General features: G+C 30.8%; 1 protein-coding gene and 1 long non-coding RNA gene across 2 annotated transcripts; both read left to right on the top strand.

The window, feature by feature from the left end:
- The first annotated feature begins 577 nt into the window (after positions 1-577).
- Positions 578-2,067, top strand: LOC121216248 (uncharacterized). Its single transcript, XR_005912345.1, has 3 exons — positions 578-623; positions 1,063-1,138; positions 1,895-2,067. It is a non-coding gene; the product is annotated as an uncharacterized lncRNA (long non-coding RNA).
- A 2,280-nt stretch (positions 2,068-4,347) lies between these two features.
- LOC107959402 (uncharacterized) lies at positions 4,348-5,126 on the top strand. Its single transcript, XM_016895459.2, has 2 exons — positions 4,348-4,704; positions 4,798-5,126. Exons 1-2 carry the CDS (start codon positions 4,638-4,640, stop codon positions 4,947-4,949), a joined length of 219 nt encoding a protein of 72 aa, XP_016750948.1. The 5' UTR covers positions 4,348-4,637; the 3' UTR covers positions 4,950-5,126.
- Positions 5,127-18,477: the final 13,351 nt, after the last annotated feature.

Here is an 18,477-nt window from a genome sequence, read left to right as displayed (position 1 = left end):
TAAGTTTGAAAATAATTATTAGAAATATTTACTAGACTAGTTGTGTGTTTAATTAGGTTTTAGATAGGTGAATTTAGCTTAATTAAGAGTAATTAGTAAAAAGGATTAAATTACAATAGAAGTGAAAGTTTAATTATAGATTAAAATAAAATAAGAGGGACTAAATAAGTAAATAAGCCAATGCTTAAGTTTAGGCGGCAATAGATGGAAAAATCTTAGATTTTTTCTTGATTTATACTATAAAAATATTATTAAATTAAAATATTATAAATTATATTAATTAAAATTAAGATAATATATTATAGGATACAAATAAGATAAAGACAGTTGTGTGGTGATAAAATAATACATGTGTAAAATATATAAAAAAACACTTGTAATAAAATAAAATATTTTCTTATAATTTAAGTAAAAGATATTTGTGAATAAAATATTATTATATGATTATAATAAAATATTTTTATTATTAACTAATGCATAAAAAGAAAACAAAGGAAATAAAAGAATAGAAAAAGAGAAACAGAATAGCTAAAAAGAAACAGACAACAGACAAAAAAGAAAGAAAGGAAAGGGTAAAGAAAAATAAAAGGGAAACTAGGGATTTGAAGCTTGAAGTTTAATAGGTAAGCTAAATCAAGTCATTTTCTCATAAATTTGATGTTTTTAGAATCCTAGAGTGAAATACTCTTGGATTTAAGTTGAAAATTTGAAAGTTAATAGATTTTTGAGTAGGGTTTATGTTGAATAAATGATGGAATTGATGGTTTATTTGATAGAGTTTCTAGTTAGAGTTGATAAAAGGATTAAATTGTGAACTAAACTATAAGTTTTGAATTTTAGGGATTAAATTGAAATAAATTCTAAATTATGAAAATATGATAAAAATTAGATAGTTAAATGTGAGTTTGGTAGGAAATTAAGTAGTAAAAAGGTATGGATTGAGAAAGAAAAATATATAGGTTAGTTAGGATTGAATTAGAATTAAAGTAAAAGTTAGATAAAAATTTCAGCAATTAAATTGTTTTGTGCTAATGATTGTGAAATTATTTTAATTGCCCGTAGCTAATATCGAGCCTGAAGCATCGGCCCAAAAAGGAAAAGAAAAAATCGTCGAGAATTAAATCCGAAGAGAATTCCGGTTTGTATTACTATAATTCAAATTATTTATTATTTGATGTTAAATTTAAATTATGTGTATGGTAAGCATATAATAAGGTAAGTAACTTTATTGAATTGAATTTGGAAAAATTAAATTGAATAAGGAAAATATGTGTTGGTATTGAACTGTGTTTTAATTAGTGAATGGAAAAAGTATAATTGATATTGAAAATGAATTCTTGAAAATAAAAGTGAAAATTAGATTGTGAAATTTATATACCCTATTAACTAGTCGGGCTGAGTCGGATATAATTAGCATGCCATAGGATTTAGAAGAGTACGGGATTTATCGGCTTTGCCGATCAGGCACTTTATGTGTCGTATCAGGCACCTCGTGTGTCGTTACAGGCACTTATGTGTCATATACTGATCAGGTACTATGTACCGTTTTAGGCACAATGTGCCGTACTGGTGTGTTTGGGTTGGAATCCATGTATCCGTCAAAGTCCAGATTGTTAATAGGGTGAATAATTGAAATGAGAAAATCAAATGAATTTGATCGATAGCCGTATTGAATATGAGAAAATTTAAAATTTATGATAGGTGATTGAGATTGAAGAATAGCTTAATATTGTATTGTTATTGTCAAATAATGAAAGTTTATGAATAAATTGATATTTAAGAAATTGGAGAGTTACATGCTTGGTAATTATAATTCTTTATTTCTATTATAATTTGAATTATGGTAATACCACTGAGTATACAATACTCAGTGTACGGTTGTTTCCGTGCGCAGGTTGAAAATGGGTCAGAGTCTCGGTTCAGCATCCGGGACAATCCCGACTCCTGCATAGAGATTTTGGTGATGTTTTCTTCCTTAAATGAAAGTGGCATGTACATCATAATTATGATGGTTATTTTGGTATATTATATAGTTTTGTTGTAAAGTAAGATATTATGTGTTTTGATGATTATATTAGTGAAATGATAGAAGTCCTTTATGGCATTGGTATCAAATTGAAATGGCTTAATTAGTTTTATGTGTTAATTAAAAATAATAATAGGATTTTTATTAATTAAGTTGTTATGTCAATATGTCAAGTAAGATTTAACTATATAAATGCCTTGGTTGAAATACTGGAATTGGGTTGCTCATGTTTTGAAATTTTGCAGGGGGTTTTATGTAAAAATAAGCATAAATGCTACCGAAATTTTTATAAAAAAAAAATGAATGGAGTCAATTAGTGAAATTTATATGTATTTATGAATTATTTTAATATGTTGGTTATTTATTTATGAATTATTTGTAAATTGTTTGATATGTCTGGTAATGCCTTGTAATCCTGTTCCTGCGACGGTTTGAGGTTAGGGGTGTTACACTTTTTTTTATTTTCATATTTATTTACGTAATAAAATAAGGTGAGTATTTGGTACACTGATAGTGTACTTTTTTTATTCCACGCGTAGTATTAAAAAATTGATATGAGTTTTTTTTTTGAATATTTTACTATATCCTATAAGACATTTGTTAACCCCTAACATTACTTGTGGAGTCTAAAAACTCCTGTGTGGACCAAATAATTTCTCATAAAATAAAGTTATAACTTGAATCGAACTCTAAGTATATAAATAGAGATTGATTTTATCATTTAATTATCACTTAATTAGTGTTAGAGTATATATCAATTAAAATTTAAGTTTAGATGTATAAATGACACCCATCAGTAACATTTAAGAAAAAACATTAGTAAAAAGAATGAAAATTTTTAACATTAATAAATTAAAAGTATCTAAAAAGGAAATATTTGAACGACAATAGCACCGAAAAACACTAAAGAGATATGTAAGATCATTATAAATGATTTGACATTATATAATATTATGTTGTTTTTAAAAAAATTGTAAATTGTTTATTCGGTGCAAAACAATTACTCTTTTATGCTTTTTTTTACATCATCATCATTATTTTTAAAAAAGTATTTTTTAATCATTATTATTAACCGTGTTTTTTAATTTAATGTAACTATCTTACATGTTTAATCAATTTAATGTAAACATCTCTCGTAGTTATCATGAATTATTATAATCAATGCATGTTGTTTTACCTTTTTTATTTTATTTTAATATTATAATTTAATTTGTAATATAGTTCTTCTATATTATTTTTAATTTTTTATGTATAAAATATTATTATTTTTAAATATTACTTACATTAAATATATTATATATAATTTATTTTTAATTTATAAAATATAAACGTATTTATTCACTTATACCGCTCGAATGAAAAAATTTCGAGTTAATAGAGTTAATGATTCTTATTTTATCATCCTAACTCGATTTGAAATTCTCTCGAATCAAGTCGAGCGAGATAAAATTCGAATCGAATCTAATGTATTTGTTCGAGTTAAATTAAGAAAACGACTTTGGGTCATTGTAACCACTGTCACCCACCGTAATCAAATTTGCCTACCGTAATCAAGTTTCCTATTAATTTTCATCCATTCATAATTTATTTATTAATATTTTATATACGAGATAGCTTCTTTGCTTGCTTAGTTGTTTCAATTATTTTCAAATTCTTTTCACCATATATTTTGAAATTAAAAAAATATTAAATGTAAAAAAGTGAATTTTTTAATAAAAGTTATTTTAAAGATAAAATGTGAAATTGATATAAACATAAAATTAATATAAATATTTTACGGTATCATCAATAATTCAATTTTAACAGAAATTGATAAAGATTCAGTATAATTAAACAATTTAATAGTATAAATAGTAAACATAAATTTGAAAAAAAAATGGGATTGTAGGGAAGGTAAAAATTTTGGGGAAAAGCAAAAGGAAAAGTTTTTGAGAGGTTTGAAGAAATAAAAGTTTTGAGGAGGAAGTAAAGAAAAAAAATGTTTTGAAGGTTTGGGAGGTAAAATATTTGGGAGGAAATAAAAGTTTTGAATAAGAATGAAAGGAAAAAAATTTTAGGGTTTTGGAGAAGTAAAATTTTGAGGGAGAAATAAAAATGTTTGAGGTATTGGGAAAGAGAAGTAAAAGAGTTTAATATTTAATTTATTCAAATTATTTAAGCTATTCGAATTTGAAAATTTAATTCATTCGAACCCAAAATTTGAAAATAAAATCGAGTTAACTCGATTAATTTAATTCGAATGATTTTAAATTTAATTTTTTTAATTTTATTAAGTCGAATCGAATTTTATTACCCATATATGATAGGTGAGAAAATAATCTGGTTTTTTTTCTTAGAAGGGAGAGTTGGGTTTTTAGAATTTCTATAATAGATTTTATGTATCTTTTATTTGATTTTTTAAATATTGAACAAATTTTCTTATGGTTGTTAGAGTTAAAATTAAGATTAAATTTGATAGTATGACAATATTTGAACAATTTCCCCTTACAAAGAAATTATTAGTCAATTAACCATTTTGCAATCCGATCAAATTAAGCGTGGTTTGACATTGTTTTCTTTTGGGGAGGCAGTGAACTCAAGCATTTGAGAAATCAGAAACAGAAAGTGAAAAATGGCGAGAGAGAAAACAAGCCCTGGTTTAAAGATCCTCTGGGTCTGGACCATCGGCACCGCTGCCAGTTATTTCTCTCTCTCTTTCTCTTAAAATTACTATCTTTATCTCTTCAAATATTTGTAAACTTTGCACGAATGTAACCCCTTTTGTCTTGCAGTTTTGGTTACAAATGTAATGAGGACTAGACTGAGAGACATGGAGAAAGTAATGAGCGCTCAACAACAGCAACAAGAAGGTGTTACTCCTGATTCAGTCATACTTGACACCTCACCAGAGTCTAATGAGGGAATTGTTAGAGAAGTTAAATGATAGGTTTGATTTTCATTTTCATTTCTATTTCTTCTGTTTTGAATTGATTTTGTGATATAAGTTCTGAATTGGGACTGGATTCGTGGGTTTTTTTTTCTCTTTTAAATTCTGCATTGTTGAACTTTGTGAGGGTGTGCCATGTGTTTGCTGAAATGCCTAACCGAATTATTTTGTCTATTAATTGAGTTACTGGCTACCTCTGAATCGGTTTTCCTAGTTTCAAGTTGCTTTGTGGAGATTTTAGGAAATAAATCAAGCTAAATTTCGGTGGTGTTAGATATTTCTATCACCGAAATGTTTAGTTCAAAATCTCAATATTTGTTAATAAATGACATTGAGGAAATTTATATATGAAATAACAGGCTTCACAGATGTTAGAGTATCTGAAGTCTACTTCAGAAATAAAATTAGCAGTTATGAGGTTACCTGCATTTCCTTGCAAATTTACTCCTTTCTATAGCTTTGTATTTTGCATCATCATCTTTGTATGAGCTTGTAAAATATTAGGAGATAAACAAGAAAAATAAAAACAGACAATTTAAGGTAACCATTATCAAATAACCCAAGCTCTATTGATAATTTGGCCACAATATAGTGATCGGTCAAAGGCTTATCTTATTGTTCCAAAAAATGTTGATATATTTTTAAGGTAAAAAAAAGTTGATTCTTCTGTTACATAGAAATGGGTTACTAATGTCTCAAGGAACTTGATTGTGGTGCATTCTTATGCTTTTAAGGTCTTAGTGTTAGATGTCAATTAGTACCTTGGCATTGAAGACGTTAATTATTATTTTTTGAATTAAAAGAGCGCTTTTTCATCTTACCTTTACAGCAAGATTCATATTGTGGAAGATCAAATTTCTTAAGCAAACTTAAAGCGTCATCTTTCACAAGTCTAGTGATTCTTTCACAAGTCTAGTGATTCTTTCTTAATAAATATGACTAAGTCTCAAACGTCAAAGGTAGACCTCATTAGAATAAGAAGTTTTAAGTCTTTTATTCAAAATTTCAATTTCAAGCAATGTGTAGATATTTGATTTGATAAAATAAAGATTTTTTGACGTCCATCCATTATAGATAAGTTTACGATTTCTAAATATTGTAATAATATTATTAAAAGTCATGGTTAAGCCGTCTTTAAATAAACATGCAATAGAAATTAAGTTTTTTTTTTAAACTTGGTACACAAAAAACGTCTTTTGAAATAATTTTCTTAAAATTACCAAAATAAATATGTACGTCTCCCATTGCTTCAGTTGTCACACTTGTCCTATTTTTGGTTCGTAGCAATAGACTTTTATCTTTAAGATCTTTCGTTTTCTCAGACCCCTATAGATAAAAACACACATTATTAGTGGTGCCAGAATTAATGACCTAATGGTCTATTGAATCTTTCACTAAATAAGTTTTTGTCATAAAGAGTTTCATACATTTGCCTTTAGTGGTCATTTAATCCTTTCACTCTTTATTGTTTGCCTTGATGTGCCTTTTCTTACTGCAAAATAAACACTTAGATAAGTCTTTAGGCTTCTTGGTTTTCTTCATTTCCACTTAAGGTGGCCTAGAAAACTTAGCATTGTTTCTCTTAGCGTGCTTTCCTTTATCTTTAGAGGAAGAAGTAACCGCTAAGTTTGCTTTTGCTTTTTGAATCGGATGATCGCGATTCAACATCAACTCATAGGATTGTAATTTTTTCATGAATTGTTAAAGCATCATATTCTTGTTCTTAAGGTTATATGCAACCTAAAAGCCTACAAAATTCTTGGAAAAACTTTTGAACACCATCTCAATTTGCATGTTTTGATTCAAATTGGCCTTATTATTCACGGCTTTGGCAAAATATTCCATAAGAGTGATCATATGGTTTTTAAACGGAGTATCAAGCTATTGCTGGGCATTCATCAAACTAATAATAGCAGACTGTCTAGTGAAGGCAACTTGACCTTCAAACATGCCTTCTAGTTTGTCTAGAATCGCTTTGACAGTCTTACAACTTTCCAGTTTCTTATAAAGGGTGTTGGTCACGCTTGTCAGTATATAGCAACAAGCTATCTCATCAAACCCCTCCCAGTGTTTTCTAGCCCTTAACTTGAGGTGCCGAAGGACATTTATTATCAAGGATTATTTTTAGTTTATTACAGCTTAGGACAATTATGAGATTCTTGTTCCACTTTTTGTAGATGTTTCAGTTCAGTTTATTCTCAATGAGTATATTTAATAAGGGAGTAGGTGTCATTTTTGAATTAAAAATAAAACATTAATTCATTAATATTTTTGTATTAAACAAATATTTGAAAACATTTTACAACTTTACGATATGCATTATGATGTATGCGTATTATATTAAACCTTAAAAACATTTGTAAGCGATTACAATGATAATTCCTACAATTAGTACATGAACCTAATTTCTTAGGCATTCATACGTACTAGAAGATCTTAAATGTATAACCATCAACTTAACACCTATCACATCATGTATCATAAATGAGTAATTAAATTGTCATATCATCATAAGAGATCTTTGATGAAAGTCGTAGGTCTTGTTTAAGGACCTTCTCTCACACAATCTTTTAAGAACATGCAAGATTTTTAATATCTGGTTTTAATCATGAATGATTAATATATGCATGACAAGTACATGTGACATTCTTTCCCTAAACTATATGGCATGCTTATAATACATATGCATGAACATACATTCGCAGTCAAATAAATATCATCATGCTATCACATATAAAAGGATAAAATTTAAATAACCCTAATCAAAGCTTTCATGATTCCCTAGAAAAATAATACAATTGTAAAATTCACCCTAAAGCTTATTTTGGGTATTTTATTTTGTCACCATGAACTTACACTACGGTACTGGTTCATGTCGATTTTTTCGTCGTAGTTGTCATGCTGTCGCCATCATTATCAAACCGCCATCGCCATTGCCAACCAATATCATTGTCGGCCACCGCTAAGTCGTCATCGTCAGCCCTTACCGATCATCACCGTCAAACCACTGGTAGCCTCCTATTTCCAGACCATCATCGATCTTTCACTAGTTTGGCTAGGTCGGGTTTGCGTCACCACGATCAGTCTCGATGCATCTCAGTTCTCTGGGTTTCACAAAAAATTATAGGTTTATATAAGTCTTATGTCCGTTTTCGGCTCGTATAATTTATTTTAAAATAATAAAATAAGTCTTGCATGGAGATGATAGTCCATGATTTAATTATACATACCTAAAAATTAATAATAATTACATTTATTTTTCTAGGAAACACAATTTTCGCAAAAATACTTTATCATATATAATAAAGTAACATCATACATTCATTAACATACATATCCCTAAACATGATGATAATTACAAGAATGTCACATCTTATCAAAATTATTCACATGAAGAAGAGAGAAAATTTTCGGTATCGATTTATATACTATAAACATAGCACAACCTAATTTTGATACCAATTCTTAAAAAACCCGGCTCAAAAACGGTTATTTTGTGCAGTAGAAAATAAAAAAAATTAAAAACTAAGCGATTTGTAATATTTATAGTAATAAACTATTTACTGACATAGTACATGTGATTTTGGCCAAACGAATCCTTGTGTAACACCCCTAACCCAAATCCATCGTTGGAATAGGGTTATGGTGTAACAGCCCGATTTTAGGCCTAGTCGGAACAGTAGTTTCAGGATCACAAATCCGACAAGGAAAAATTTATTTTTCTTATATTTTTATGGTCTACGATTTCACGGAATAATTTTGTGAAAATTTCATTCAAAAATTTCGACGTTTGGGCACTCAATTTAGTGAAAAGGACTAAATTGTAAAAAGTGCAAAAGTTGAGTTCTACATGTTAGAGGTGTTCAATTGTTATGAAACTTTAAATTGGAGGTACTTATATGGTAATTAGACCATTGGTTAAGTTGGTAGACAAAAATGGGCATGAGATAAGTGAAATAGGAAAATTTTAAGTTAGGGGCAATTTGGTAATCTAGTAATTAAAATGAATTAAAAGGGAAAAAGATGGCAAATTGTGCTTATCTTCTTCATTTGGAAGAAATCAGCAAGGGGGGAAGCCATTGTTAGGGTTTTCAAGGTTATAAGCTCCATAGTAAGTGATTCTAAGCCCCGTTTTTAATGTTCTTTACGTTTTTAGAGTCCCGGTAACTTGATTTTGCTTATTCTAGCAATAATTTAATCTAGGGTTTATATTTGGAAAAATACCCATATGTGAAATGTGTTTATTTTGATGTTTTATGGTAGAATATGAAGCTAGAAATTATGTTAAGCAACTTTTGCTAAGCGATTTTGAGTAAAAACGAGTAAAACGACATAATCGATAAAAATACTAAATGTTCATAAGTAAGTGTTAGAGTGGGAATTTGATGTTGCCATAGAAGGGAAAAATGTTCAGCATGTCATAATACATAAGAATAAGGGATGAAGTTTAATTTACGAGCTTTGGGGAAAAAGTGTAAATATGCAAAAGTTTATGGGCAAAATTGTAATTTTTCCAAAGTTTGAGTCAAGGACTGTTTTGATAAATGTGAGTACTAAATAAGTCAAATGTGTTATTATAGATCAAGAAAGAAATGGAATCGAAATTGACCGGAGAAAAGAAAAGATTCAAGACTAAATTGCTAAATTTTTATATTGTTGCATCAAAGTAAGTTATGTGTAAATAATAGTAATATACTTTTATAAATTGTGAATTTTATTTGATATGTGAATCAATATTGAATGTGGACGGAAAATTGTTCATGAATTATTCAAGTGATAAAGTGTTGAAAATAAAGTGTTAAGTGTAAATTCCCGGTTGAACTTAGGAATAGAAGTGGATACAAGTGACATGTCACTAGAGATCAGTGTTACAATGTTACAGTGAGTCCCGGGTGCTGGGTGATCTAGCATGTGTTGCAGACACCTGACAGCTTGTGTGAGCATGCCCGTGGACATTTCCAGTGTTATTGATCAGTGGTAGTGATACGAGTCACAAAAGCCCAAATTCTTGAAGGCGAGGCCCAATAAGCAAATTCCCAGCCCAATCAAGAAATCCATCCATACTTAGTTGAAAATCAGGCCAAATTGTCAAAGTGGCCCAAGTTGTAAAGTTTTATTTTTATTTTTTTTTATTTATTTATTTATTTACTTAGTTTAAATTTTTATGTCAATATTCAGTCCAAGAGTCCTAGATAAAATGACTTTTGACCGAATTTCCATATTAAAATAATTAGGAGTTTTTTTATTTTAGTTTTCTAATTAGATTAGGACTAGTTATAAGGCCTATTTAAAGGCATGGCTGTCCACCTTGTTAAACACTTATCATTATTATTAAAATTTCAGATTTGTTGAGAGCAGAATTTTCTTTGAGTTTTCTCCAAGATTTTTCTCTTGAGTTTTCTTTAGAAGTTGTTTTAACAATCTTGTGATTGTGGGAGCCATCTTCAACCTTCTTCTTGCCATTGATATTCTTTGGAGGGGAGATTAGAGCCGTTTGAAGGGAGTTGTGAGATCTTTCGAGATTTCAAGGCTTCTTAGGACTTATCTTTTAATTTCTTACTGTCAATTCTTTCTTTATTTCTACTTGTGCTGAATCATTATCTAATCTATTTTCTGTTCTTATTGTGTTTTCAGCCTTTTTCTATCTTAAGGAATCAGCCCAAAAATCCCCAATTTCTAGGGTTCTTGCCGATTCATCCATACTCTTTTTGGGAGAAATTAGATTGCCGAAATTTGGGGAAAACTATCTTGGTGTTCAATTGGGCAGAATCGCAATCTCTTCTAGGGTTTCAAGATTCCTTATTAACACTTATTTCTATTCTCTATTTGATTATTTACTGTTTTGGGGATTTTATTTCAGATCTGAAAATTCAAAAATTTAATCTTTTAATTTTCTGTTTCGTTTCAGATCTAATTGTTTAAGGTTTTCGTAGGAATTTCTCGTGACTTGGCAACTCGATCTTAGTCCGCGCGCAACCCCGTATCATTTGGTATCAGATTTTGGGCGTTTTGGGTGTTCTTGGTTGATTTCTAAACTGATCTCTATTTTTTAAATTACAAACAGCAGTGTTACCCAGAAAAATTTTCGAAAAAAATTCATTTGAGTGGGTAAATGTTTTCTGATTGATCTGAAATTTTACATACATATTTTTGGCACTGTTATTGAATATAAAAAAATATTTCCCGCAAAAAAATAAGTCGAAAAAGTCAAAAAATTGAAAAAAGACGAAATCCAATAAAAAATTAAAAAAATATTCAGCGGGTTGAATTTGGTGCCCAAATTTTCCAGATCAAAAATTCAATATTTGAAGACATTCCAGATTTAATTTTGTGATTTTTTGATATCGGGAACACCTCAAACGAAGTTGTCAAGTTACTCCGCAGTTTTTCGGGTTTTCTGTTTTCAACAATTTTTATTGATTCTTAGCTGTAGGTTTTCATTTGTTTGCTTTTTATTCTCCCTTTACAATATCTAACACCTTCTTGTTTTTTGTGTTAGTAGGATTTAAACGTGTGCCCAATTCTTCCTCGGTGCAACACGAATCAATTGGTGTCTCGTCAGTTTTTGGCATCCTAGTGCACATTAGGATTCTTTGGTAGATCGGTTCATCCACTCTCTAATTGGTTGATATAAACTTTGATAAAGAACTCACAAGATTGAATTCGACCTCATTGAGAATTTGATTTTTTCTTTTTGAGTGATTAACAGTGAGGTTTGATAACTTTTATTTTTGAGTGTTGAGTGTTTTGCAGGTTTTAAAAAAAATGTCTACAGGTGATAATACTAGTGACATATTTAAAAAATTCCAACAACAGTTGGACGAACAGGCTGCTGCACTTCGAGCGTTGACTGCTACTATCAATAAGGTGCGGTTGAATCAAGAGCCTCAATATCGAGATCAAATTAAAGACGATGTGGATAACCAGCCTCCTGCTCATAGGCGCGCTCCTCGGCGTGTCCCTAGAACTGATTATGATCTTCATGATCGTGGACAACCCTCTTTAGCAAAACCAAAGAGCGAGCAGCAACGAGAACATCTCTTTCATACTCGCTGCCATGTACAAGGTAAGCTTTGTAGAGTTATTATTGATGGTGAAAGTTGCTCGAACGTAGCCAGCACGACGATGGTGGAAAAGCTTTGCTTAACCACTACCAAGCATCCACGACCTTATCAACTATAAGGGCTTAGCAACGAAAGCCAATTTAAGGTCACTCAACAAGTGCGCATCGCCTTTTCTATCGGTAAATATCAAGACGAAGTCGTGTGCGACGTAGTACCTATTCAAGCCTGCCATTTATTGCTAGGAGAACCATGGCAACTGGATCGAAAAGTCACTCATGATGGTCGTACCAATAGGTATTTTTTCAAGCATCAAGGAAAGAAACTTACCTTAGTGCCGCTCACTCCGGAACAAGTCCATGAGGACCAAATCAAACTGAGAAATTCTGTTAAAACAAGTGAGGAAAAAGAAAAAGAGAATGAAAAAGAGCAAAAAGAGATTGAGAGTGAAAAGGAATGTGAAACAGAAAAGAAATTTGAAAAAGAAGTTGAAGAAAGAAGAGAAAATGAGTTAGAAAAAGAAACAAAAGAAAAAGACGAGGAAAGGCTAGTGAGGAATGTTTCCACTAACCAAGATATGAATTTTTCTTGTGTTGCTACTTTTCAGGTTCCTGAAAGATCGAAAGATAACTTTCAACTTCAATACCTCTCAAATGAAAGACGCTTTCATACGATCAACTTAGGCAAAGATGAAATCACACTACATGATCCCGAAGGTAAGCAAGGTAAGGAAATTTTAGAAACCGAGTCCATTGCAGATTTGAAAATTATTGATAAAACTTTTGGTGACTTAGTTCTTAAAAGATCCCCTCATTTTGATCCGATTAATTGTTACTCTTCGATTGTGGTTGATAAAGTCATTACGAAAAGAAGCGTGATTTGTTATTCTCTTGATTTACCTTGTGTAAAATCCTCGAATTTGTCCAAATCTATTTTGGAGAATAAGGTAACGAAATTTTCCAAATTTGTTTTCAATTTATATTCGTGCCTTAAACAGTTTATGTGGTTGTACATGAAGTTTGAGTTCCATTTGACAAAGGTTAACTCAACAACGGAGATTCGACTACACTATGCCCCCGATGAGCGAAGGTTTGTTTTAAATGAAAAAGGTAAAATCGACCCTTATTCTTCTGCTTATCGAGGTAAGATGCTTGAAACCTTTGAAACACTTTTGTACTCCTCGGATAGTGATAAAGATCGTGTTGATGAACACTTAGATCGAAACGTGCTTGACTGTCCTATTTTATTTATTGATAATCTATCTGTTTTGATGGTTGATAAAAAGATTCTTGTTTTTGATAATGCATGTGTGAGTGAATCTATAGACCGTCGATTAATGCATGGTATGATTATGCAACTCTGTGAACCATGTGAATCTTTTCAAATACCTACTTGTGACGATTATGTTTACCATTTGATTTATTACTCGCAATTTATTCATGGTTTGTGGGAACAATGTGAGACGACTGAATGCCTTAAAACATGTCCATCTTTGTTTCAAATATTTGATGAGGCAGTGGTGAGTAAATTAGATTGTTTGCATGGTAATCTGAATCTGTCCATTCACATGCGTTATACCTGTTCTATTATGCTTATGATTGGACTACAAGCTTATTTCCGTTGCTATTTACTATCTCATGGCTATTCTTCTCAGTGGACTCAATTGCCATTAGTCCCGTTCGATAGAGGAAAGTCGAGTTCATTTGATTTTTCAGATTCGAGGACGAATCTTTTTGAGGAAGGGGGGAATGATACGAGTCACAAAAGCCCAAATTCTTGAAGGCGAGGCCCAATAAGCAAATTCCCAGCCCAATCAAGAAATCCATCCATACTTAGTTGAAAATCAGGCCAAATTGTCAAAGTGGCCCAAGTTGTAAAGTTTTATTTTTATTTATTTATTTATTTATTTACTTAGTTTAAATTTTATGTCAATATTCAGTTCAAGAGTCCTAGATAAAATGACATTTGACCGAATTTCCATATTAAAATAATTAGGAGTTTTTTTATTTTAGTTTTCTAATTAGATTAGGACTAGTTATAAGGCCTATTTAAAGGCATGGCTGTCCACCTTGTTAAACACTTATCATTATTATTAAAATTTCAGATTTGTTGAGAGCAGAATTTTCTTTGAGTTTTCTCCAAGATTTTTCTCTTGAGTTTTCTTTAGAAGTTGTTTTAACAATCTTGTGATTGTGGGAGCCATCTTCAACCTTCTTCTTGCCATTGATATTCTTTGGAGGGGAGATTAGAGCCGTTTGAAGGGAGTTGTGAGATCTTTCGAGATTTCAAGGCTTCTTAGGACTTATCTTTTAATTTCTTACTGTCAATTCTTTCTTTATTTCTACTTGTGCTGAATCATTATCTAATCTATTTTCTGTTCTTATTGTGTTTTCAGCCTTTTTCTATCTTAAGGAATCAGCCCAAAAATCCCCAATTTCTAGGGTTCTTGCCGATTCATCCATACTCTTTTTGGGAGAAATTAGATTGCCGAAATTTGGGGAAAACTATCTTGGTGTTCAATTGGGCAGAATCGCAATCTCTTCTAGGGTTTCAAGATTCCTTATTAACACTTATTTCTATTCTCTATTTGATTCTTTACTGTTTTGGGGATTTTATTTCAGATCTGAAAATTCAAAAATTTAATCTTTTAATTTTCTGTTTCGTTTCAGATCTAATTGTTTAAGGTTTTCATAGGAGTTTCTCGTGACTTGGCAACTCGATCTTGGTCCGCGCGCAACCCCGTATCAGGTAGCTTCGGCTACATATTAGTGTGGCACTTATGTGCTAATTCTCTACGTATCCGTGTATATTTCGAGTGTTCAACGGGGAAATTGACTAAGTGAAAATACATGAGATCATGTAACGATTAAGTGTAATTGAATAATGAATATATGTGTGGAATTGAATTGAATATTGACTTGAAAATGGAAAAGTGAATTTTGAATTGAATAGTAATTAAAAATGAAAAAGTGAAATTATGAAAAAGTAGAATTAGCAACAAAACAGTTTTAGACAGTAACAATAGTGTGACTTTGAAAAATCACTAAAAATTGTGGAAATTGAATTAGAGAGTGAATAAGATATGAAATGAAACCTTAAGAAGTCTATTTTTACATAAAAGAAACAGAGAAAGCAAAAGAGTTATACATTTTGAGATATTTTAATTTTAGTGAGGCAAGGTCGGATTGATTTCGGAATCCCCTGTTTTGACTTTGAAAAATAATTAAAAATTGTACAAAAATTATTATGAGTTATAATTTATATGCTTAGAATCCTTAATGAGCCTATTTTCAAAGGGAACAAACGTAAATATCATCCGAGTTCTGTACAATGAGATAATTCATTTTTAGTGAAGAGAGGTCAGATATGTTGAGCAGTGAAAAAGGGGTGACTTTAAAGAATAAATTGTACTAATTGGCCAAGTCAAAAATTCTGAAAATTTTATGGTAAGAAGACATGTGAGTATAGTTTCAAGGAAAATTAACGGATCCTAATTTGGAGCTTTGGATAAAAATGATTTAGTGACTTTGACTCAAATAGGCAGTTTTGAATTTAAATATAAGTGAATAGTGAAATTATATATAATGCTATTTAAGCATGTTTTATACATAAAGGATGTGGAATGGAGAGGAGGAGGAGGACAATAAAATGTATGAAAGAATTGTGTATAATGGTCATATGCCCGATTATAATCGGTAAATGTTAAATTGAATGGTAAATACGTATTGGTGCTGAAAGAACCATTGCGGTATTGAAAAGCAATTGATCAAATGTTTAAGAAATTTAGTCATGACATATATATATCTGTGATAATAATGATATATGGGTGATTATATCATTGAGTTGCATTGATTAATTCGGTCTATGTGATGGAAATGTCAAGAACATTTGTCTTTGATATGTGATGATCATGGTTTAAGCTCATATGGGAAAATAAAGTTTCATAGTATGAGAGTGTGGTATTGAAATATATATATATTGGATTAAGAAATTGATTTGAATTGTGAACATGAAAGATTGTGAATTGAATAAAATGGAAATGGAGCTTTGAATTACGTGAGTAAGTATTGGGTCTCGTAGGCCCCATTTGTTATGAATATAATATTTTGAGGATATGTTGTAAAGAATTATAAAAGCATGTTAAAAATTTGAAGAGTTTAAATTTGAATGAAATTTTGTAACTCGGTTTAATACGTTTACATGTGTAAGTGTTCTAGTAATGCCTCATACCCTATTCCGGAGTTGAATACGGGTAAGGGGTGTTACATATGGAGCGTTACCGGAGTTTAGAGATCAAATAAATAGACATTTCATATCATATAATATTAATATCAGAAACCAATCAAAATATTATCTCTTATATGAGCCCTCGAAGCCCAAAATACATGTTAGAAACAAGTCAGGACTAGTTTGGATACTCAAAGAATTTTTTAAAAACATTGAAAATTTTTAAAGTTGCAGGGGACACACGGCCGTGTGACACACAGTTATGAGACACGTCCGTGTCTCAGGCTATGGGGGCATTCGAAATAGGGACACATGACCTTGTCTCAGCCTGTGCCCGTGCTCGTGTAACTCCCGGACTTGGGCGTGTGACTTGGCCGTGTTAAGCATACTAACTTGCACAATTTTAAAGATACAAGGGACACACGACCATGTCACCTGGTCGTGTACCACACACAGCTGAGACACACGCCCGTGTTTCTGCCCGTGTGGACAAAGATATGTCATTTCTAAGTCACATTTCTCACCCAATTTGGTACCAACCTAAACACAACAATTTGCATCTCAACAAGCCATAACAAGGCATTTAAATCAAGCCAAAATCAAATCTTAAACATGTATTATCACAACATACAACCAATATGTTCTTAAGCACTTCAAATGACAACTTAATAACATGTCAACCAAATATCCAAATTTACATTGATATTCAAATGCATATATGCATAATTGTATCAACTATACTATTTAAAACCAATTATCAATATACCTATAAGATTTCCATCATTCAACCATACCAAACACACATTGAATATGATAAGGCCACATATGTATACACATCAAAATATATCAAACACAAGTCATTCAAATGACTAGTCTCAACAAAATCCTTATATGCCAACATTTGCCAAATTAACCTATACATGCCATTATAACTGAAATTAATTTGCTAAAAATACCAAAAGAGCCAATGGATAGTATGAAATAGCTTTGACCAGCTTTCAAACCGTACGAGCTTCCGAATTACTATAAGACACGGAAAATAACACAGAGTAAGCATTTAAGCTTAGTAAGTTTGTATAATTCGAAATTTAACTTATTATTTATTCACATTTAAGGTAAGCATACAAACATATCCAAACCAATTTGGCCAAAAGCCTAAACACATATCCTCAACATGTTAGCCATGTAAATTACATAAAGGATCCAACACAGATGGATGAATTCATCAAGTAATCACATTTCATGAATTTCATGTATATACCGATAATAGTTCATATCGAATTCATTTATAATTTCATAACAGAACTGTGCCCGTTGAACCATTTAGAATATCGTTGGATAGATAGGTAGTACACACGAAGTGTACTGAATTGTAATCCGTCAATTCATGTACATGTATGCTCATACGAGCTGTAAACAGAAAGCTCCTCCGAGCTAAATAACGGGAAGCTCAAGCAAGTTGTATAACGGGAAACTCATGCGAGCTAAGTATCGAAAAGCTTATATGAGCTAAATATCGGGAAGCTTATGTGAGCTAAATATTAGAAATCTCATGTGAGTTAAATATCGGGAAGCTCATAAGAGCGGTGGTGTGTCCGCAACACATGCAGGATCTGAACCAAATCGATAACCCTAATGACATGTCATTTGTATCTTACGAATTCATAAGGTTCAAACAGGACTCGGTAATTGTTGGATATGCAATCAGTATTTATTTATGGAAATTGTACAATTCACAAACAATAAATCAATTTAACACATATAAATGTACAATTAATTACACGAACTTACCTCGACAAATGTATGTAGATACGAATGCGACTAATCCGATATTTTTCCTTTGCCTCGATCTAACTCCGTACTAGGTCTATTAGGATTTATACGAATGAATTTAACTCAATTCAATATAATTCATATTTAATTTAGTCCAGCACAAATTTTTTACAAAATTACTATTTTGCCCCTATACTTTTAATTAATTACAATTTAGTCCTTAGGCTCGGAAAATAACTTTCATACAATTTAATCCTTACTCAAACCTAGTCAATTTTTATACATATTAATAGCAGCCCATATATTTCATAAAATTCACAATTTTACCATAAATTTATCATCTTTTCAATTTAATCCCTAATTGATAATTTTATCAAAATTCTCTTTATAAAAGTTGTTTATCTAATAACAACCTTTCATTTTCTATCATAAAACTTCATAATTCAAGCATATTCATCAATGGC

The sequence above is a fragment of the Gossypium hirsutum genome, chromosome D04 (assembly GCF_007990345.1).
Source record: "Gossypium hirsutum isolate 1008001.06 chromosome D04, Gossypium_hirsutum_v2.1, whole genome shotgun sequence".
NCBI lineage: Eukaryota > Viridiplantae > Streptophyta > Magnoliopsida > Malvales > Malvaceae > Gossypium > Gossypium hirsutum.
The sequence above is the reverse complement of the archived record's forward strand: the minus strand, read 5'-3'. Positions and strand labels throughout refer to the sequence as shown.

Coding starts and splice junctions, on each gene's coding strand:
- LOC107959402 (XM_016895459.2), top strand. CDS start 4,638: ATGGCGAGAGAGAAAACAAGCCCTGGTTTAAAGATCCTCTGGGTCTGG. Junction 4,705..4,797: donor GACCATCGGCACCGCTGCCA/GTTATTTCTCTC, acceptor TTTGTCTTGCAG/TTTTGGTTACAAATGTAATG.